At 37.4% G+C, this 23,036-nt stretch overlaps 1 protein-coding gene across 1 annotated transcript; it reads left to right on the top strand.

Annotated features, from left to right (window-relative positions):
* Window positions 1-186: 186 nt before the first annotated feature.
* On the top strand, window positions 187-22,758 carry RHPN2 (rhophilin Rho GTPase binding protein 2). The gene is made up of 15 exons (XM_026059763.1): window positions 187-270; window positions 2,670-2,785; window positions 5,718-5,846; window positions 8,835-8,910; window positions 10,927-11,004; window positions 11,691-11,815; window positions 12,775-12,941; window positions 15,246-15,433; window positions 16,759-16,915; window positions 17,366-17,485; window positions 17,584-17,778; window positions 19,199-19,275; window positions 19,986-20,132; window positions 20,993-21,148; window positions 22,498-22,758. The coding sequence occupies exons 1-15, from the start codon at window positions 187-189 to the stop codon at window positions 22,747-22,749; spliced, it is 2,067 nt and encodes a 688-aa protein (XP_025915548.1). The 3' UTR covers window positions 22,750-22,758.
* The last annotated feature ends 278 nt before the right edge of the window (window positions 22,759-23,036 follow it).

Genomic DNA, 23,036 nt, shown 5'->3' with positions numbered 1-23,036 from the left:
TGGTGATGTGGGAATTGGGTGCTTGATCCTCCTGAAAACTTTCCCAGAAGTGGAGCTTCAGGGCAGTATTGGAATGATGTCCTGAAGCTTGCTTGGTACGCAGGAAGGGCAAGGAGTTCTAGAAAGCAGCAGCAGCTTTACAGAGCAAATGAAGACAACGGCAGGGAAAGGATACATTTAGGAAGAATGCTTGGTCTAAGCTGTAGGGAAAGAAGTTGGAAGAAAGTATTGCAGACCTGTACGGGGGATATAGAGAATGAAAGGCCCAAGGTGAGAACTGGGTATTCGAGCTCAATGCAAAAAGCAAGAGGGAACCATTGGGAAGGTTCAAATAAAAAATGACTCATAGAATGGAAGGAGAGAGAGAAAACTTTCAACATGAGAGAAAAGTTATACAACACAAAATGAAGAAAAAGCAAAGTAGAAGGAACAGTGGCAGCCCAGAAAAAGAAACGGGCTAAGAGCAGAAAGCGATTTGCAGGTATAAAACCATGCTGTACCTTTAGTTATGCCCTGTTTATGTCTCTGAATGTGCATAGAGGAGCATAATTTTTTTTTTTAATAGTTAAAAGACTACTTTTAATCTTAGATGAATGAACGAGTTTGCTACACGTGCATGTCCTCTTCAGTAAAAAGTTCATCTCTTGTGTTATGTTTGCTGCCAATGTTTTCTCAACAATTAGAGTATATAGTGCCCATTCATTCTGAATTTCAGGCTTCCACTGTAACTGGTGTTTCAATGCAGAAATATTTCTATGATGAGAGTAATTCAATGTGACATGTTTTTTCAAGTTATCTAGCAAAGAGTGCTCCTAAAGATATTTACACAGGCTTCCTATCATTTTACCTATTTATTACAAACTTTTCAAAATAAAGATTTAAAATTAATAATGTTGTACTATGTGCTTTCTCAGTTAAACTACTGTAATCTGGACTGATCAGCTCACTGTTATTGCCTAGTCAATTTGCCTTTACTTGCCAACCCAAAGGAGATCTGAACTTCAAGCAGTTGATTAGAACTTCATGTTCTATTTAGATACATGCTTCTGATGTGCTAGTATGTCATTGCCTGACCACTCATAATTAGAACTTGTTGAGAAACTTCTGAATGCTGTTATTGTCAAAACCAGGTATTTCTAGTCAAAACCTAAGAGGGAGGGATCCAAAAACAGTGAATAATCTAGTAGCTGGAGTATTTGTGGGAAAACTTGTAACAGACAGATCTGAGCCTCTTTCTTGTTTCATGCATAATCCAGTAGGAACCAGACAAGCTTGGCAACTAGATAGCCAGCAAGGCCACTCAAGAGAACATGCTTCATGTAAGAGCAGGCCTTAAAACAGAGTGGTCTTAGTTGCTTCAGAATCAGTAGTTAAGGCTGTAGGGACGTGCTGGTGGGGTATGAGTGTCTATTCAACATTCAAAGACAGAAGCATTTAAAAAAAAAGGGAGAAAAAGAACCAAAAAAGTGTAAGTTGAACTTTGATCTTGTTAAAGAAAAGGTGCTCAGATTGCCTGTGCTTTCCCTTCAGAAGAAGTTGGACAATCCTCCAGTCCTGTTTGTCCAGATCTGTTTTATCTTGTGAGTGCTCACTAGAATACAATGGCTCAGTCCTGCTTGTGCACAGGTTGTGGTAGTTTCAGTCTTCTGCATGTATATAGAGATGCATATATACAGGGGTATTTTTGCAAATCCTGAATTTCATGCTGTGCTTTTTAAGGGCTTTATTTGATGAGCAGCTGAGGGCAATCATCATCTCACCCCATGAAGCTCTATTATTTCATATATAGCCATATCTCATCTTACTTGATACTGAGCTAGCCATATATAAACTTGTTCAGCCTAAAGGTAAGAAGAAAAACAAATGGGTGGACAAATCGTTGTACCTGGCACTTGAACATATACAGATGAAATAACTTATAAAGCTTATTCATGTTTCGCATTTCTTGTGCAGCATGCAAAGATGATGTTGGGTTAAGGCAGGGTAGATTTAAAGATTTGAGAGCATTCCCTGTGTGTGATAAGAAGAGCTGTGCAGATAAACAGGACTGTGCCAGAAATACATGTTAGAGAGGTTCGGAGAGGAACCCAGGGAATGAGGGTTGGGAATTAAACTGAAGGTCTGAGTACTAGCAACAGAAGAGATCCTTAATTCTTTTAAAATCTGTAAGCAGTGGTGTCACCAAAGCCTGCTGTCCTGCTTTTTGATGGAACTGCATTTCAAAGCTGTGTATCTCAGTATGAAACTCAGGTATTTTGCAAAGGTTGAGCGAGGATCATCAACAGGATTTTGTGCTTTAACAGATACTGTTTTTATGAAATCTGTAGGAACTTAATAGCACTCTATCAAATTTGGTTGTTATTGAACAATAGCTTCAAAAGATTGTTAGGGAGGAACAAACTGGCTCATGCATGTACAGTCACACAAGCCTTAAAATAAATAATCATTGCTTGGTTTTTAATGTAAAAAGCTTTCTTCACACTGTCTCTTTATTTTTAAATGGCCTAGTTTGAGAAAAGAAATACTGCCAAACAGTTGTTGTTACTGATGTCAGTGTAGTTAGTCTGTACACATACAGAAGCTGTGTCTTTAAAGTTCATTCAAATTCAGTGTTACTCACTTCTCAGAACCTTCCAACAACAACAAAAAATATTTTTCCTTACTTCCAGGGATGTAATCCTCTTGCTGAGACGGGTCGAAGCAAACTACAAAATCAAAGAGCTGTTCTGAACCAACAGATCTTAAAAGCAGTGAGACTGAGAGCTGGTGCTGAAAATCTTTTACGGTATGTGCCATCACTTAGTTGTCTGGCTAGAGCAACAAAAATTTTTTTTTTTAGTCTCTTAACGATTGTTTTTTCCTCAGTCTGCCTAACTGCTCCCATAACGTGCCAAATAAATTGCTGCTGGATGCTTTGTGAATATCCCTGAAGCTTTTAAGCCTTAGCTCCATAGAATCATTACCTGCTCCAAAGTGCACTTTCAAAGCCACTGTATTGTAGCAAACAGGCAGAGCAGACTATCTTACACTGCCTTGTTTGATCAGTTTTATTGTTAGTGATAATGGCAAGTGAACCTTACTAAACATAGTAAGGGGTCCTTTTCACACTTTAAATCAAATAACGGTCTAATCACTATCCTGTTGCCCTTTCCAAGTTTCTTTAGATCTGTGCTCACCAGTGGAAAGGAACATCACTTCCCCTATTCCATGTGGTAGTGATATAGGAGTAGCAGGATAGCACATGTCTAATTTGAGCTGTGTTACATTTGGCACCAGATTCTCATACAGTTTGAGGTATCTGGAAGGGACTTTGCCCTTTTTCTATTACGTTTTGTCCACAAAAATGTCTTATTTAACACACATTGTTTCTTACGTAGCTGTCCCCATAGAAATAACCTTACATTGACCTTGTCTTGAGGCTGTTACGTCCTGTGATTAACTGCTTAGCAAACAGTCATGCAGTTTTCCAACAATCCATCCCCTCTGTTACCCAGAACTGTGAAAATTTCCCAAATCCTCATCTGCAGTAGTCTCCTATGGTCTCTGTGTCTCTGCCACTGAAGGAATAATGGGTTTGTGGAGATTTTCAGTCTCCAGGAATAAAAATCCAGTTGATATGCTTTCCTTAGAGAAGTGAAAGTTGCTCAGATATATTTTTATTTTCTTAAGCTTAACATTAATTGATAGGTTGCTATTTCCCTGTCACCTGACTTTCTCTCCACTCTTGGCAAGAGAGGTGGTAGATTCAAAGCTTATGTAAATCACTGGTAGCTTTAGCCTCTGTGACTGATTTGATTTTGCTTTGTTTTCTGGTAACTGACTGAGGAGTAAGGCTTTAGGTCTTTTCCTTACCTTTTGTATTTGTGCCAAATTCTTATATCTGCTTTTGAAGGTGAACAGTAGTCAATCAGTAGATGATTCTGCATGTCAACTTGGGGGTGTTTCAGAAAAGCTACAGAGGCCAGTGATATCTGAATTGAACACTGATTACTCTAACATTCAGCCTAAAGGTGTCCTAAAGTTGGGCCCCTGAGATCAGTATTAACTGCTAAAATGCTGAAGTTGCTATTGGCTGGAGTGGGAACTACGCCACTTTGAAGAGTAAAGGATCAGATTTATTTCTAAGTTATTAAAAATCTAAAATGAAATTATACCTGTTAGACTATTAAAACTTGCTAGTTGCAAGTTCTTTAAGTAAGCCATTTCAAAAGTAACCTGACCACTAGATGAGAGTTCACATAACTAGATATATTTACTGTCTCCTAAGAAAAAACATAAATAAACGAAACTTTCAGATTCTGCTTGGATTTTATCAAGTTTCAAAAGCAGCAAACCAATCATTGTCTACCAAGAGCCTCCTGCAATAGGACTTGAGGAAAAACTGGAAATGCGGGTTCCTTTACTTTTGGCTGAAATGCAAGTAAATGCAAACAAAGTGAGCTAGGCTTGAAACAAACAATCCACATTGTGCGAAGACTTTCTAGAACCTCTGAAAGTCACCCGCATGTTAGCACTGCTTAATCCAGCCAATGTCAGGTGTCCAGTAAAGTACAGCACAGAAAACTCACAGATAACACATTTATAATATGAAACGCAAGCCTAGAGGTGTAGCCTTGGAATAACAACCAGTTCTTCATCAAAACATTCCATAAAACTGGAGGATGTGCCAAGCAGAGATTAGCTGTGTGAGAAGTTTGTTCCTAAATATTCATAAAGTTTAATTTTAATATGAAATAAAATAAAAGTATATACAAAATGCTGCAAACTTAAGAAAAGAAAAAAAAGTATTTGTTGTCTAGTGATTTGGATGCCCTAATATAGGGTTACAATATCTTACGCCTGGATGCGGATCAATGCTTTTTATCTTAAACTCATAACTGTGACTATAGATAACAGTTTAAATCTCTTGAAAACAGCAATATTTTATGGAGAATCAGGTTAGAATTAGGGAGATATATATATATATGTATATGCACCCTGAAACATGCAAATAAGAAATCGCACAACAATGCTCTGGGGCTGTGTTTAAATCCTAATATCCACTGTGGCAGCAGTCCGAAAAGTTGTCATGTGTTTACATGACATATGAATGGCAAAGGAAACAAAACAAAATCTTATTTGAGTCATAAAAATAGAATTATAGAAGAAATTATATTGTGTTCCACTGAAAGATTTTTTTTTTGTTTTTATTTTTTTTAACCTACATACGTGGTTGTAGAGTATTCTGGAATAACTCTTTCAGGAAAATTTATATATTTATTCTTCTTAATGGTACTACCAGACATCCCAACTAATTATTAAGCTATTCAATTAATAAACCAAATGACTCTATTTTGAAAAAATATGTCCTGAAATCCCCTGCCCCACCGCCATATCTTATTCAAAGAAAATAACACATAATTCTAAAATAGAGCAGTGATTATCTTTAAGATGCTTTTGTTTTGGTGATTAATGTGTCCTAAAAAAAGGAAAAGTTTACCCCTAATATCACACCAAAAAAATTAGCACACAGCAAACCATCTAGCTGTCTGCATGCCATTATCTGGAAACTATCACAGGTTCTGTCTTGACAGATTCTGAAACGTGAGATCTTGTGCCATCTCTTAAGGGAGAAAAATAATCTTAAAAATGCTGAGAATGCTGGCAAGAGGGTCAACAAAGTTGATGTACCGCTCCTGTTCCCTGGCACTGAAAAAGTTGTCTCTTTCTCTCTGCAGAGCTACCAACAACAACAAAGTACGAGAACAGGTACTACTGGAACTGAGTTTTGTAAACTCAGACCTGCAGATCTTAAAGGAGGAATTAGAAGGACTTAATATCTCAGTAGAGGTTTATCAAAACACAGAGTAAGTGAAAAGCTAAGTTACTCCATTATCAACAAATCCTTTATTTATCACTGGAAATAAAACTGTTGCTAGGTAAATGTGAATGCTGGACATTAACTAGCTGAAAAAACAGAGAACTTGATAGAGAACATGTTTGGTGGTAGATTTGTTGACTAAGGGTTAGTCCACATATTTGTCTTTCTCTTGGGAAAGGTATGTTGCACTAATCCTTAGACACTGAGCTCCTTCATGGAGGTGAGCACTGTAAGAATTGAAAGCTTGTGAGCTTTGTGGGGAGACCCATGGCACCTAGAAGAATTTCCAGTACTAGGCTGGGTAACTAGTTCAATTCATTATTACATGAATAAACCTAGCAATATAGTATCTGTTCTCAAATGCAGTGCATGCAACAATCCTCCCTTGAGCTGGAGAATAAAAGCAACAGCACTGCTTTAGAGGTCAAAGCAGACTTGAGGTAATCTTTAAGGTGTGCACTCTAGTGATAGAAATCCATGAATTAGCTGACAGAAAAAGCGAAATATGTAGTAGATGTAGTTTAAGTTGGAATTGCTCCAAAATGTTATTCTGACCTTAGAGAGCTTGAAATGAATTCCTCAAACATCAAACTGTGGAGTTAAAGATTATTAATTTCCTGATTACTGCAATGATTTCTGTCAGTTAGATGTCTTGATGCTCCTAAAACTAAGCATTTACTATTGGATTAACTTTAGCAGCTCAAGACACAAATGTAAGTGCTTCATGGGAAGGTGGGTGTAATTTTGGGTCCTTCTTATCGCTGTTCTCAGTATGGAGTTAGCTTCTAGCTGGACAATAAGGAAGTCTTAAGATAGAGGGACTAAACACATCTCCAGTGCAGCATCTTTCGACTGAATGCTGACTTAATCCAAAATAACTACATTTAATTTCCTTCAAACAAAACTTGTGCCAATTTTTTTTTCTTAATGGCAAACTTTGACACCTCTCCATTTTTCTGATGAGAAAATGCTTTTGTTCAAAATTTTACTAGTATTCACAGATGCATGTGAACATAGAGAGCAGTATGAAAGTGACAGCTGTGTGAGTGCGAGTGAGACTCCAGAAGTACTAATCCTTCTTCTATCTAAAGAATATTTGAAACATCTGACTTCTCAATGAAGGATGAGCATCAGGTCAGGCCCCAAGGCTGGTAGAACCTCGTGCCTGGACACCAGCATGCTTTTTCTTCTTTCCTGCTCCTCCTTCCCCAATTTGTTTTGAATTGTTTCTTATCTTTCTGATGCTGTGCATTCTAAGCTGCAGGTGCTTTTATGTACCACCAGCTGAAGGATTCCACTCCCTCTGTAACTGCTGTCCGGCCTTTATTTTGCTTTCATAGCAAATAACTATTAATAGTTGCTCTCTGAATCTATTGTGCATGTAGTCATCAAGATGAGGTCACACCCACGTTACTGGAACGGTTAACTGTGTATTTCCATCACTCTGCAGTGTCATATCCACCTGAAGGGCCAGCCTTTTGTGGTTTTGCACACATCTGAGTTGGGTTGAGTAGCATGACACCATTTCTATTCTGTTCTGGAAAACCAGAATCTCCTCCTTATCTGTCCAGTGCCTCCATGAAGTATTGCATGCTGACCCCATGGGTGTGACACTTTAGAAACTTAAAAATAGAAATTCAGTTTCTTTGAATAACACTGGGGTCTGCAGAAACTGTGAACTGTACTAAAAATTAAATTAGTACAGACTTAGGTTTCTTTTGCATGTGTCCCATTTCCTTTTGGGGGAAAAAAATCTTATATAAACTGCTGTAAAAGTGCTATGGTGTATTCTAAAAGCCTCATCAGAAATTAGATTATGCACTCTCCTGCAGTAGGGTTTGTGCTCCGTACCCTGGAAGCCCTTCTTGAGCTAGCACTGCTGCGTTCAGATTGTGCCAGCCAGTTTCAGGATTCTTCCTTCTCTGAGGAAGCTGCATTGCTACTCCCACCTTCCCCACATGGAATTTCCGCCAGTGAGAAATTGATTTTGCTGCCTTGCTGATAAGATTATAAATGAAACACACCCATGGTATTTTGTAGTTGGTAACGGAAAGCTCTAAACAATGCTTAGACAGTGAATCAGTTGTTGGAGGAAAAAGGAAAATATCACATAAACCTAATAATTGCCAGATACTAATCCGTTAAATCTACTAAACAAACTACGTGCCTGTAAGCAATTCTGATCTTTCTTTTTTTTAAATTGGGTAGTATGTTTAGAGGAAGAGCAGTATAAGTAGCTTTTGTGTTGAAGAATAAATGGTGCTTTTTTTTTTTTTAATTCATAATAGCTCCATTAGATAGAGTTGTTTGCTAATACAATCAGGGTTTAAGTCCATGATACAGATGTGTATTCCCTTGAGGATCAGATTTTTATTTTTATTTTATTTTATTTGAACGTCACCATTTCCATCCTTTGATATTTTAGAGGTTGACGCCTGGAATTGTTTAGAAGCTAAGTAGTTCTCAGACTTCCTAGTCTTAGATTTTTTCGCTGTTAAATTTGGTGTACTCTGGCCCTGCTTTCCCCTGTGCTACACACATACCTTTTCTACACATGAAACCATTGATAGGATGTAAAATCCTGATGATAATTACTGGTAATTACCATAGCTTTTAATGAGGGAGATCTCGCAGCAGCTGTGAAGCTGTTTTCTGTCTCTGTAACTTGTGCAGGTGTATAAAGGTTGAGTTCTACTGCAATGAACAGCTTGGAGAGTCTCCTTTCCTTGGAGGAAAAATAGGCTCAGATGAAAAAGGCACGTGCAAGTAGCCTTCCTCACGCTCCCCTCTGGGAGTCACAGGCATTAAGCAGACTGTCTTGGGTTATAAACTATGTAGTTTTTACCTCAACACCTATCAGCATACTAACTTTCTGTCATCACATGAAACAAAAGTAAATGTCTTATCTATGGACAAATAGAAAACAAAGATTTCTGTGGTTTTTTTTTTTTTTTTCTTTTTTTCCCCTCTACAGAGAGACTTTCAGCATTCCCTTGGTACCTCTTGGCCTGAAGGAAACCAAAGAAGTAGACTTTACAGTCCCCCTCAAGGTAAATTTCAGAAATATGTTTCAGAATAAATAGTTAAAATGAAGAGAAATAATTTGCATTTCAGATTTTTTTTAAGAAGTAAGCATAATTTATGTACAAAATGCCTTTTGTTTTACTTGCCCTAAAAAAGGGCTTGCGATCACAATGTGTTTAAAAATTATCCAGCAATTATTTGGGTTCTTAAACTGCGTTGTGATTTAACTTACATTTGTGTGAACAGAAAACTGGGTGTGCTTTCTGCTGGTGCACTTGGTGGAAATGAGGGCTTTATCATTTGTACCGTGCTTGATATACGCTTGTTGAGAAGCTCTTACAGTTTAAACAATATGTTGAATACTCTGGTATAGTTTTGTTCTCCTTAGCCTGCAGTGGAGCTGTGGCACCCTTTGGTGTCTGTAGGGTTGTCTGGATTTTCTGTCCATGTTTTTTAGAACTTTCTGTCAAGCGTGAAGGCCTAGCTAAAATATGCTGAATAGAGGAGCTTGAAAAGCATGTTGTTCAGAGTAAGTTATGACTCTAGGAAAAAAGTGAAGATCAATTTTAAGGGTGCTTCGTGGAACCACTTTCTGGAGACAGATAGGACGTGTAGACTAGATCCTGCGTATGCGTGTATCTCCCAGTGCAGTTAAAATAAATTGTATCTGATAAGCTTGAATACATTATTTGGCTTGTTGAAAACCTGCCATATTTAAGGTAAATTGGGTTCATGCCTTGCTTACGTAAATAGCTGACCACAGTTGAGTCCATCTATGGCAGGGCAGGAGAAGGAGGCAGTTGGCAGCAATGCTCTGTGGTTAAGAGCTGCAGCATTATCAAGCCAAGGAGCACTTGAATCTGGAACTTGGATTTGGAGCTTTGGAGAAATTTTAAGCTGCACTTGGTATCACTTGGTGTTTTTTCTCTGGAGAAAAAATGGGTTTAGACTCTGAGAGAATTATCTTTGGGCTTTAATTGAAAGCTGCAATTAACATTGAAATTAGTTATATAAAATGTCACTCAAATTGCAGTAAAATTCCTCCTCACCAATTCTTCACACTTCTTTCTGGATTTGGTAAATTCAAAGATTGAATATGATACCTAGACTATTCCATTTAACACTTATTATCAACCCCCAAATGCAGCTTCCCTTCACCATGTATGTCCCTATTTCCTGCTTGAAACAGAGACTAAATTACTGTACTTAGCCAGGACAAGGAGTCAGAAGATGTTACAAGAGATCCCACTTTGGAGACAGTAGAGTCAAACCAATAGAAAATGAGTATAAATAGGAAGAGAACAGAAATCCCTTCTGCTGCAATCTTGACTATTCGTTGCTACTCTAACTGTGAAAGGAAGTGTAAAGGTTTTACGGAACACGCAGCGGTGATGCTCCCACTTGTGCCAACCAAGCTCTGACTCGGTTGCAAAGCAGCGTTGCAGCATTAGCCCTGCTTTCTTGGGGGCTAGTTTACCTTGCCGGCTATCTGAGCCACCATCTGTGCCTCCGTGCACTGTGCCGCGTAGAGGTGCCGCATGGTAAACTGCCTTTTACATCACCATAGAAGTTGCCTCTGCTTTTACGTCTCTAGGTTACTCTCAGTGGCCAGAGTCTGCTACCTTTTATGCCACTGCAGCTTTGTTAATCTCAGTGGAATTGCACTATTATAGCTGACAAGAATTTGGCAGAGTCTCTTTCTGTTAATGAGTTTTCATGGTCACTTGATTCCCTTGTTATTTTATAGTTAAGAGGATTCATTTGTCCCTTTCAAAAGCATTAAGTGTTGTTGTTTTAAAACCCAGTGGAAATGATGTAATGGTTGTTTGGATTCCTTTATACTAAATTGGAATTTCTTGTCTCTGATATCAGATAAAATTATTAATTCAGTTGTCTTTTTGTAGCCTCATTACTTTATATTTTCATTGACAGGAAGAGAGTAGAAAATATGCAGCTCATGACTGAAACAATTTTTTACTGTCTGTAACTACAGAAAATTTTAATTAATGTTTTAGGTTAATTTTAGCAATTACTTTTTTTAGGACTTTATTCTGGAACATTATAGTGAAGACAGTTCTGAGTATGAAGATGAAATAGCAGATCTCATGGATCTGAGACAAGTAAGTTCAAGTATGGCATAATGAGGATTGTTAGATCAGGTTTTAATCTCCAGTAAAATTGTAAATAACAGCATTTGTATGGAATCAGATTATACCACTTTTACTCATAACTTACATTATTTGTACTGACTTCACTTCTGAGATATGGAACATGAATCTCCATCATCAAACAGCTGTACAAACTGAATAAAGAACAAGTGAAGAAAAGGATGAATGAAAAAGTTATGCAAAATTATTGAGCTATTGACAAAACTTTGTAAACCCAGAGTCTTATTATTTTTAAGTATTTTAAAATTAGTAGGACGAGTGGTGAAGTGAGTGTGTCTGGTAAAGGGCTGTAACAGAATGACGGTTATTTCTAATTACTGGTTATTTCCAGTATTATGCTGGAAACATAAGATTTCCTTTTAGCTTTCATAAAACACCTACAGTCTTTGTTTTACTAACTCTGAAGCTTGCCAAATACATCTCCCATGTGCTTCCTTAAAGGTTATGTGCTACCTTCTGTATAGCTGGAAAACTCTTATTTGGAGTGCATCCATAAGGCCTTAAGCTTACTGTTTCAGATTCCACACATTTCTGTGATATGCAGAAGTCCAGAGGAAGCAGAGCTTTATTCTTGGTGTTTCAGTATTCATCCGGTAACTCAACAGAATGCACTTTGTTTTAATCTATTGTATTTTAAGGCCTGCCGTACTCCCAGCCGAGATGAAGCTGGTACTGAGATGCTGATCAGCTATTTTCTTCAACTTGGTTATGTAGAAAACAGATTTTTTCCACCCACCAGACATATGGGTATTTTATTTACATGGTAAGTGTGGAGTTCATGTTTGTCTTTTGTTTGTTTTGTTTTTGCAGAATGTTGTTAATCTTTACCTGTCTTCTGTTTGATTTGAAGAATGTCAGTGCTGTTGTGTTTCCCCACCCCCCCACCCCCAATGTGTGTTGTCAACGCTTTCTTTGTATTCAGGTTTACTCTTAATACTATAAAGCCCTTTCCATGCTTAGGGTGAAGTCACTGGCTAGATTATGATCTGAGCTACAGGTTTGCATAAGAGAAAGAGGGGGGAAGAAAAAACCACTTAATTTTAGACAACTGTAGATGTTTCCTGGACTCTGAACCTTGGTATGTGAAGCAGACTGGGAATGGATCAGACCTTAATTCACCCTCTTCAATTTGCTGAGGAGAGCACTGGGGCCAGAAAATGTTCTTGCAGTGGTGGGTTTACTACAGCTATTAGCAAGGTTGGACTCTGAATTCAAAACCTTGATTTTTATGATGAGAAAAGATGACTACCATACAGCCAAGAAGAATCGCTAAATTTTTAATCATAACTGCAAGAAGAACTTTAAAATATGAGCTATAGAGGGTCTGACCATGCCAATAGTTGATCTTTGGCAGCGTCTAATAGTGCATGCCTAATAAAAAAGTATGAGAACATGGCAAGCACACAGGGATACTTCCCCAGTATACTGTCAGCCTCTGATATCTGTTTTATAGGAACTTTAGATATGATGTACTTACAGAGGTGCTGCTTTAAAACCCCATGAAAACTAAGGCTCAAATAAAGCAATCGTCTAGTTTGTTCTAGTTTGTGGCACGGCACATGTGTTGTACTCAGAGTACATCAAGGTGATTAGAAATACCATTATTTTCACTGTATCAGAACCGTCATTAAGAATTCTGCTGCTCTTTTGGAAAAACAGAATGAAAACATCTGTTGTTTCCATGGACTCTGCTTATCTTAACACTTTGTTTCCTTTCCAAAGGTACGATTCCTTCACCGGTGTCCCAGTGTGCCAGCAAAATCTGTTGCTTGAAAAAGCAAGTATTTTATTTAATATTGGAGCCCTCTATACCCAGATTGGCACAAGATGCAATCGTCAGACCAAGACTGGACTTGAAAATGCGGTTGACGCTTTTCAGAGAGCTGCAGGTAGAAATTTAAAAGTATCAGGAAAGTCTTAATGCAAGTGTTCCAAATCTCAGTCTGACTTCCTGCAGATCTCTGCATTTCCCACTGCCTTCCTCACACAAAAAAGGAGGAATAGGGAAGCCTAGTGAAGAGCTGAGACAAAGTTTTAATTCAAAACCTGGAGCTGCAGTCTGAATATGCTGATAAAGGCAGTGACTGCTGTGGTTAACGATTAATCAATTGTAGTTCAAAGGTCTGAGCCATAGCTCTAGTGTTAACTGTTTCATTCTTCATTTTGCCAGCATAGCAGCTTTGACCTCTGGGATATTACATTGGTGTAAAATCTGTACAAGAAATAATTTTAAGGGTTGGTAAAGGGCTTAAAATACAATTTTTCATATGATGTCTTCAAAATGAATCTTACTATGTTCTCATATAAAATTAGCGATTTGTTTGACACTGTCTACATGGTTTTTCATAGATTTCAAAGGCAAACAGATTCAAAATATTCAGTGACACTCCAACCAAAACTAAGAAAAATACAAATTCTAGTAAAGAGAATCATATCCCTTAAACTAACATGTTATAGAAGATTTTGTTTTCCTTTAAATAGATTTTCTAAATTTTTGTAAATGTCATCAGTGCTACAAATACAGCTTTTAGATATTATCTATGTAATCAGTATGTACCATAAGATTTGTTGCTGCATTAACAATCTGTGACTATTGGTTTCCACTGTATGTATAGCTTTAACAGCTGCAAACCATGGACCACAGAGTGGAATTGTCATAAAACCCCTTTTGAACATACAGAAAGCTATCCAGAAACCTTGATAATATTTCTTCATGCATTTTTAAATAGGTTGTTTTTTTTCTACATTTATATTTTATCTAAAAGAAATTTCAGTACTTGAGAAAATTCTCCTTTCTGCTTCTTCCATTTTACAAATAAAATCACTACTTTTCACTTCAACAAACTATTAATTCACAAACGGAAATATATAATGTACTACTACAGTACCTTTGCAGGGCCCCAAACCGATGTGCAGAGGAGGCATTTCTTTGTACCTGTGCACGGTTCCGTAACACTGTTCATTATGTTGCTAAAGACATGAGGTAGAGCATGTATTAGCTGTTTCTTAGTGCTGAATGGAAATTGCTGCATGGAGTTTATCTTCAACAAAGCTCTTGGTGTATATGTGCTTACTACATAAGCAGAAATATGTCAGACCTAAAAAAAAAAAAAACAAAAAACTTTTTCTGTACTTTCAGTTCCTTTCATAAGGTAGTATAATTCATTAGTACCTTGGGTGTCTCTGACAAGCTCTTCTACAGTGCAAAGGTGCATAGAGATGGATAATAATTAAAGTTTGTGTAACAACATTTTTATAAAGTAAAAAATATAAGTATTAATATAGATGGTAAAAAAATCTCAAAAACTGGTAGTAAGGAAATATAGCACAGCAGGGCCAGAACTGAAAGTAGCAACAAGAAACAAGGCTGCAGAAGGTGGGACACTTGTAAAGCAGAGGCCTTATCGTTACACTTGTGCAGTATTATCAGCAACTAGCAAGCTAGTAGAACTCACTAAACCAGTTGGATGACGTGCATGCCGAAGGTTACATTTCCATCCATGTAACTGTTACTTAATGTTTGCACTACAGTTAGTGTTTGTTTTTAATTTGATAAATGATAGAAACAATTAACATGTTGGTGGAACCAAATGTTTGGAGCAGAATCTAATTCTACCTTATTAAATATATTGTTCTAGTTTACTTAAAGGGATGGAACAGAGCTGTCATTGGGACACTCAGTGTACTTAGCAGCATCTGAAAAGATGATTCATAATTACTAAGTTTATAGGTTTGCTTTTTCCCCTCTATCCAAAGGATCTACCTTTGCCTTCTTACGGCGGTGTAGATCTTTATTTTTTGTCCTATGTATAAGCCTATCCTACGGCCCCCATATAAAAGTCACATTCAGTTGAGCGTAGCTCTTAAGATGAAGCAAAAACCTGTTATAAGCAAATCTGAAGGTACTGTCCTTAAAACTTGCAGTTTCTGTTGCTCCTCTAAATTATAATTTTGAGAACTTTGCCCAAGGACATTTGGGAATGCAAAGAAAAACTAGGAGGTCAATTTAATGTCATGTTTACCAAGAATCCCTTCAGGTAGATACAATTCGTTTGGATAATTCCTAGAAAGTATGTTTTCAAATTTCTTGTTCTATGTGCTGGACTTTAATTAAAAATTAACTTTATTGTTGATGAATTAAGTTCACCTATTTCTCTATTAGTAATGCTGACTAAATTATTTCATAATTTCAGGAGTCCTGAGCTACTTAAAGGAGACCTTTACTCACACACCAAGTTATGACATGAGCCCAGCTATGCTGAACGTACTCGTCAAAATGATGCTTGCTCAAGCTCAAGAGTGCGTCTTTGAGCAGATCAGTCTCCCTGGAATACGCAATGAGTTTTTCACACTAGTGAAAATGACACAGGAAGTTGCAAAGGTAAAAAGAGAGACTTAAAATTTGATCTTTAAAATAACTGTTTCCAGTGCTGTGTTGCTAGCTAAAGCCTGTAGTAATGCTAACGGGTTTTGTTAAACCTAAATGTTAACAACAATTACTGAAAATAAAAAGTAACAAAGGACAGATGACAAGTTGCAACAGAGGGTGAAAATGTGACTACTACAATATGAATATGATTGTATTAGAATTTTATTAGATATTTTAATTGAGCTTTAATAGAAACATGCTGGAACACTTGGGCAGCAAACTTATCCAAGGTTTTTTTACAGTCTATTTACCATACTGCTCTTTCAAACAGTACAGATCTTGTTCATGGATTAACATATAAAAGGACAGAGTTGTTTGTGGTTCTCTGTAAGTGCTGAACACTCACCTGGGTGTAATTTCCCAGCAGCTGGAGGGTGTGCGGCTCTAAAGAGCTGGAGTCCAAACCAATAACTAAATGGTAATGTGGGGGGCGGGGGGTGTCCAGATGAGCAGAGTCAGTTGGGGTTTCAGGTTGGTAGCTGCAGTACTATCTTGAGACTTGCATTAAAAAGTGGAGAGATGGACTATGCCCCAGAAGGTAGTGTTTGTACTTGGTGGAGGTCGGTGACATCAAAAATACATGATATGAAGATGCTTTCTGAGCCATTTCAGAGTAGCGGATATATAATTGCTTCTATACTAACTAAAGTGGGCAAAGCCTTTCCTGCCAACCTTGCAAAGCCACCCCAACTTAGTCGTGAGCAGTGATCATCTGCCGGGGAGAGACTTTTGGATTCTGTCAGGTGGAGTTGTTTGATCCATTAAAGCAGTGTTCACTGCTTGAAAAGCTGTTTTATCCCCTCTGGATAAAAGATAATAGCCCAGATTTAGCTAGACCACACAAGCTTAGAGCTAGATAGGACTCCACAGTTTCAGAAGTTAAGGGCAAATCTAAAGTGATATGCTTAACCCTCTCTCTCAGCTGAATTAATATGACAAGATTTATTTTCAAATTAAAGAACTGTTTATTATATGGTATTTTTATTGAACTCTCTGAAGTCGTATAAATAGATTGACTGACTTAGTCCATCTATTCTTGTACAGAATTGATTTATTTTTCTGGGACTAGGGCAGGGAGAAGTCAGATATGGAATTTCATTTTCCCCAAACTTACTTTCATTTTTCTACCTGCCCTTGTAGCACTCTGTTCCCCCCTCTCCTTTGACATGATGCACATTACATTATCTTAAGGCTGAATGTAATATATTTTACTTGAGTAACTGAGCTCCTGATCACAAATACAAGTTCTTGTACTTTAATTCTGTGCTTTATTTTAGGTCGGAGAGGTTTACATGCTGGTTAACACTGCAATGAATCAGGAACCAGTCAAAGAGAATATTCCTTATTCCTGGTCGAAACTGGCACAAATAAAATCAGACCATTACAAAGCTCTAGCACATTACTTCATTGCCACCATCCTGTGTGACCATGCGTGTAAGAATAATAAGGTTTTCTATATATTCATATAAACAATTATTTGTTCAATGAATAAGACTAGGAGCTAGGAACTTTGGGGTTTCAATATATGTTATTTTGTAGCCATTTTCCCATTCAGATATGAAGCAATGCTTCGTTATGTCCTCTACAGAAGAATGGGAAAGTTCAATACACTAACTTTTGCAGAAACATGTGAAATGCTGTATCTATTGTACACTACTAAGTTGTTCAATTCTTACATATATGTTTTGGCATATAAGCATTACTTACATATTGCAGATGATAAAACTGATACAAGCCCCAATAACTTGAAATTTCCATCAATATGTACTTGTAAGATTATTTCTCCACCTTTGGAGAGAAAGTAGCAACTATTGCACAATACACCTAAAGGAACTGGGCATTGAGAAATGTGTAATGCCTAATGTTCTGTATCAATCATTATAGTGCAGTCCAGTGATGATGAAGATCAGCAGGAGAAAGCCTTGTCCCAGTTGTATGACTACATGCCAGAAGGACTGATGGTTCTCACCATTTTAAAGGACAAAGTTCAGAGAAAACAATTAGGTAACTGCCAGTTTCATCCAGCTAACGGATGATAGTTGAAAACTACTTTGTATTTCTTGTGTTCATGGAGGACAGCTAACACTTTCTAATTTATTCAGGGAAAGCACATTTACGCAAAGCCATTGTTTACCATGAAGAAGCTCTAAGAGTCTGTGGTCTGTGCAAAAAGCTTCGAAACATCGATGTTCTTCAAGAGGTCCTGACAGCTGCACACAAGCGCTCACTTCTCAAATATGCTCAGCAGGACAAGGAAGATGACTTCCTCAGTCTAATCCAAGCTCCGGATATCCTTCGTAAGCATTCACAGCTAGAAATCAAGAGTCTCTAACCAATAATCAGGTGCCCAAGCTAAGTCAGTAAGGGTCTCATTTTCAGAAAGTCTTGAGCTACCTTCCTTCTCTTCCCATCTGAAAGATGCAGCCTTTTAATAGTGTTTAAAGTTAGGCAACTTAGCATTTATGGCTAAACAAAGAAGCTTTTTCTGCGCATCTAAAACTGCTTTTTTCCCCCTCTACATTAACCAGCATTCGTATTTTTATGAAACAATGTTTATATGATTTGAAAATGTCTCTTGATGATTCCTTTTAAGGGATTAATAGAGGGAAGAGTCTTTGGATCATGCTAAGAAGTCAGTTTGAGGAGTACAGAGTTTTGGAAAAGACTTTTAAGAAAAAAAATAAAAAGCAAAGCAGGGGGTGGGGAAGATGATGGACATACACCTCAGGGAGCTAAAAAGAGATGGTGGTGGTAAATCAGCTAAGAGCTGCCAGCAGCAACAGCAGTAACATGCTTCAATTTAGTATCTGTTGTGCTGCAAAATATTAACATGAAGGAGCAGAGAAGTATTTAAAAATTAACATCTGAATTATATTTAAATAGGGATTTCCCTTTATTATAAAAATTTATTTTAAATATAATTTAAATACTATTTAAATATAAATACTATGTAAGCTACCAGTGAAGAAACTTTGTGTTATTGCTATTTTAATACATCACCATTTTATGTATATTATATTTGAGATATGTAAGGAATTTGATCTCAAATGTCTATTATGTTTCCTCAATCATGGTTTAATGAATTTTGTTATAGCTGCTTCACAGTGTATCTCTCTGGCCACATCTTATTTTGGAGTAGATAACAGTGATACTACTTAGAATTCAGGGTGTGGGGTTTTTTTTGGGGGGTGAATATCTCATGAGCTAACCTCTACACACCCACCCACCCATCCACCCACACCCACCCCCTGAGAAACTTAAAAGCTAAAATCGTAAGAGGAAATACTAATAACTGTTTATCATAGCATAGGTTTTAACTTGGTTTAAGTTATTAACTCAATTTTACTACTATTGGTTCTTCCTACCTTAGTCTGGCTGATCCAACTCTTCAGGAGCTGTGAAAAAGAGCCAGGATTTTCTTAATTATTTTTCAAAGAAAAAAGCATTCAAGAGGAGCATAGTGTAGTTTTGTTTGGATTATTTTAAGCTTTTTTTATTGATAATATGAGCTCGGAAGATATTTTTTAGGTGATTTAGAAATTTGTCTTGCATATTTCTACTTAATGACTTTTTGCACAGTCTGGTAAGAATTAAGGAGAAACTTCTATCTAGCTGGAATTTAAGAAAAAGAAGTCTGTATCTTAATTCTTTGTTTGTTACGACAGTCAAGTCATTAACGCTTGAGAGAAAATTAATTTGTTTTTCCTTTTGTTTTAGCTAAAACAGAGCATAAAGTAGAAACAGTTGCTCCTCAGTTTTCCAAGGTGAAAGTTAAAGACTTCTTTCACAGGCTGGTACGTACTATACTGATGCTTGCCAACCTTTGTCACTTTGGTAGGGAGTGTATGTTCAGTCTAATGGGAGAGAAATGACACAAGTATCTTAGCCTGAAAACATTATCCTATAATAACTGTTTTTTCAGAAGTTATTTGACAGACCACTCCTAGCTTCAGAGGTGTAAGTCAGCTTGAGACGCAAAGAATAAAAATGTTGTTTGTATATGGCATTACACAACGTGCATTCTTGATGAGCTTCATAGAAGTCCTATAAAGTTTCAGTGGATGCCCCATTTACCTCAGCGATGGGGAGAAGCAGGGGGTGCCAGGAGAGAAGCAAAGCCAGTTTTTCAGGTGGCTTCCTGTAGATCAGTGGGCAAAGGGAAATAGGAGTTCTGGTTAGGATCAGAATATCTGATGTTTCATGAATCAATTTATCTTCTCCAAAATGGAGCGATACAGGACCTTGGAGCCTGCTGCAGGCCGTAACAGAGATTTCAGACAGGTTGGCAGTGTTGCTGTTATCGCACTCCCTTTGAAGTACCCCACAGAAATCATGGGATGTCTTCAACTTCTGGGATAAATCTCACTGTTCTGCATCTATGGAAGTAGCTGGGAGTTAACCTGAGTAAAACCTACATAAGATGAGCTTAAAGCATTATAACCTAAAAATGCCTAGTTACAAATGGCAATAAACCATCACGTGCTTGCTGCTGTATAACCTCCAGGGCCCGCTATCGGTGTTCTCAGCCAAGCAGAGATGGACGGCACCGCGTACCATTCGCTTCCGCTGCGAAGCAGGAGAGCTCGGATTCAGTCTTAAAGGAGGCTCACCGGTACAGACTTATTGCCTTGATCCAGTTTGTTCTGCAGCAGTAAGTAAATTGGTGCAATATTAACTATATATTTCCAGATGGTATAATTTTAATTTGCTTATATTGGTGTATGGAGGATTTCTTGACTTCTAGTATATATTAGTACAGTCCATTCATATCATCCGTACAAGTTTTCAGTGCTATATATGCTTTAGATGTTAGAGTATCTGTGTCCTTGACATCTCATTAAACTAGAATAGATTTCTTTCTCTGTTCACATTTCATAGATAAAATCCCAAATAATACAAGCAAATATGTTATTCCCCTTCTAATTCAGGAAGTTGGAAGGGATAAAGACTCTGGAAGGTAGCAACAATAAAAAGGATAAGGATCAGGAAAGGAAGGTAGGATGTGCCCACGGAAAAAGAGGGGAAATAACATATTAGTGGCTTCTAATATATTGTTGTTCTTCTGGGAAAGAAACAAAGAGATAAAGCAATATGCAGAGAAGAACACAGCTTAAACAGAGCAAAGGCACTTAAGTACAAATAAAAATACTGAAGAAACAGAAATAAGAACTGGAGAAAATGTTTCACGGAATATGATAGGGTAGGTAAAACCAGGTTTCACTTATTTTAGGAGAAAAGTGAAAAGGATGTAAAAAGAGCTGATACCTGAGTATTTAGGCCAAAATCACATTTATCAACAATAATGCAACAAAGAGGTAACTTGTGTGCTTGAAAAAGTTGTATTTGTTGTTTTTATGCTATTTATACATTTTTGTTCCACCTGTCTGCCTAGACAGTGGTTTTATGGCCTCTAAGAGGGAAATGCCTTTAGGGCAGATATTGTATGATGACAAAAACTTCTTATACATCTTTATAATTCCAGATAATAATCTGTGCAAAATTCTTTGACAGTTGATGGGCCTAAAAGAAGGTGACTACATTGTTTCAGTTGGTGGTGTGGATTGCAAATGGCTTGGACTGAATGAGGTGCTGGAAAAAATCAAAAGCATGGGAGAGCAGCCCATTGAGATTGAGGTTATCAGTTGCCAAGATACAACAGCTTCTATGGTATGTAACGAGGCAAATATATTTTGCAGATTTGAAGGGTCAGGAAAGTGAGAAAATTCTCTCTTCAGTCCCTGATTACTGTTTTCTTTAATGTAGTCAGATATCCCATTTCACCAGTGAAAATATAAAACATTCAGGCGTGTGTTCAGTTTTAAACTGCTGATTTAAATGGGCTGAACTTGCATTATCATTTATCAAGATAAAATGCAGCTTGTATGCTTAAGAATGATATTTTGGGGGGGGGGTAGGGGGTGGGTTTGGTAGTGGAACTACTTAGATTAATTACATTATAGATTCCAGGACATATCTTATTTTCCCCTAATTTGTCCCAGAGGGTGAAAACATTAATCCTTTTAGCATAGGAAAAGTTGCAATGAAACAATAATCAGCATCCAAAACTATGTGCTCATTTTCCATTCACCATTAACATAATCATCCTTGACTTTTGTAGTTGGTAGTCAGAGATTAATGTAACATTTTTTATTTTGGTGGACTCTAACTGTATTGTACTAAGCTGCTGTAGAAGCTTTAGACTAAGGGAAAAATGATCACAAGATTAAAAAATGTTAAGCTCTACATAATTTAAACTTATTTGTAGTGTGAGAGAACCTGTAGTTTAGCTCAGTCCAGTGCTTCATGGCTCTAGCATTTCCTGGCAAGCTTACACATTGAAATATCGTCGCCTTAGAAGAGATCAAGGCTCTTATTGCCTTAAAAAAAAAAAAAGTTAGTTTGCATTACTGAAAATAAGGAATTGCACTCCTGCCCTTCTGACACAAAAGGCCGTTACTGGCCACAAAAGGTTAGAATAAAAGCAAATTGCTTCAGGGCAGAGACAGCTGTGCCTTCCAGGGATCCCCAAAGAACGTCCTACAGTAGTGGCTCCTGTAGTAGTTGCAGCTAACACGGAACCTGCTTGTTGGGCGTTTAACAAAACAAACTAAAGACTTCCTGGACGCTGAAGACAACAGAGTCCCCTTCAGGCGATTTGTGCAAGGTCTGCATACTCCGGCTCTGCAGAGAGGTTACTGTGTATACGTGATGGCACTTACTGGCTTCTAGAATAGTTAGCTGAAACAAAACAACACGTGTAAGAGATTCACAAATCCCTTTACAATTTGCCTATCATATCCTTTATGGGCAAAATACCAAAATCTCAGCACTCTGAAGGGCCTTCTGTTCAATTAGTATGTAACTAGCACACAAAACTCTGTAGTCTGTCCTGGAACGTTATTCACATAGTAATCTTCTATTGACTTCTTTTGTTGCGGGTTTTTTGACCCCTTTTTGGTAACTTTTTTTTTATTTTTATATATATATATATTTATTTATTTTCTTTCTTTCTGCAGCATAGTAAGAGCGCAACTTATTCTGTGGGAATGCAGAAGACGTACTCCCTAATCTGCTTAGCCATGGAAGAAGATAAGATTGATCAGACCAAGAAAGCCCCACCAAAACTGCCTTTTCTAAGTTGGGGAACTAAAAATAGACAGAAAGCTGCAAGTACCCTCTGCCTTCCTTCAGCTGTGGATGGAAGTTCTCAGATTAAGAAAAAGCTTTCTCCCTTCACACTCCTGAATACAGAAAGTTCATTGTACTGAATCTTTCAGAAGGATATGTTTAACATTAAGTTGTTCTTAAAACGTATAGAAAATATATTGATGTCATCTTTATGTACACATTTGTAAATTCAGACAAGCAGAAAGATGCAGCCTTTTAATCGTTGACTTCACTTACTGTGTATTTGAACCACTATAAAGGTCAGAGGCTGCCAAAAACTGTAAAACTTACATTTAAATTTTGAACATCCAAACAAAGTGGTTTGGGAGGTATTGAATAAGTTACTTAGATGGGGACTGGATTCCTTTGGAATTTCAACATATTCTGT

This window comes from Apteryx rowi, unplaced genomic scaffold (assembly GCF_003343035.1).
Source record: "Apteryx rowi isolate R43461 unplaced genomic scaffold, aptRow1 scaffold_1, whole genome shotgun sequence".
NCBI classification, from domain to species: domain Eukaryota; kingdom Metazoa; phylum Chordata; class Aves; order Apterygiformes; family Apterygidae; genus Apteryx; species Apteryx rowi.
This window is presented reverse-complemented; position numbering and strand designations above follow the sequence as displayed.

What these genes read in the sequence shown, in the direction of transcription:
- RHPN2 (XM_026059763.1), top strand. Translation starts at nt 187, where the DNA reads ATGCTTGGTCTAAGCTGTAGGGAAAGAAGTTGGAAGAAAGTATTGCAG. An exon ending in GAGGTTTATCAAAACACAGA is followed by an intron (nt 5,847 to 8,834) that starts GTAAGTGAAAAG and finishes TCCCCTCTACAG; the next exon opens with AGAGACTTTCAGCATTCCCT. An exon ending in ATGGGTATTTTATTTACATG is followed by an intron (nt 11,816 to 12,774) that starts GTAAGTGTGGAG and finishes TCCTTTCCAAAG; the next exon opens with GTACGATTCCTTCACCGGTG.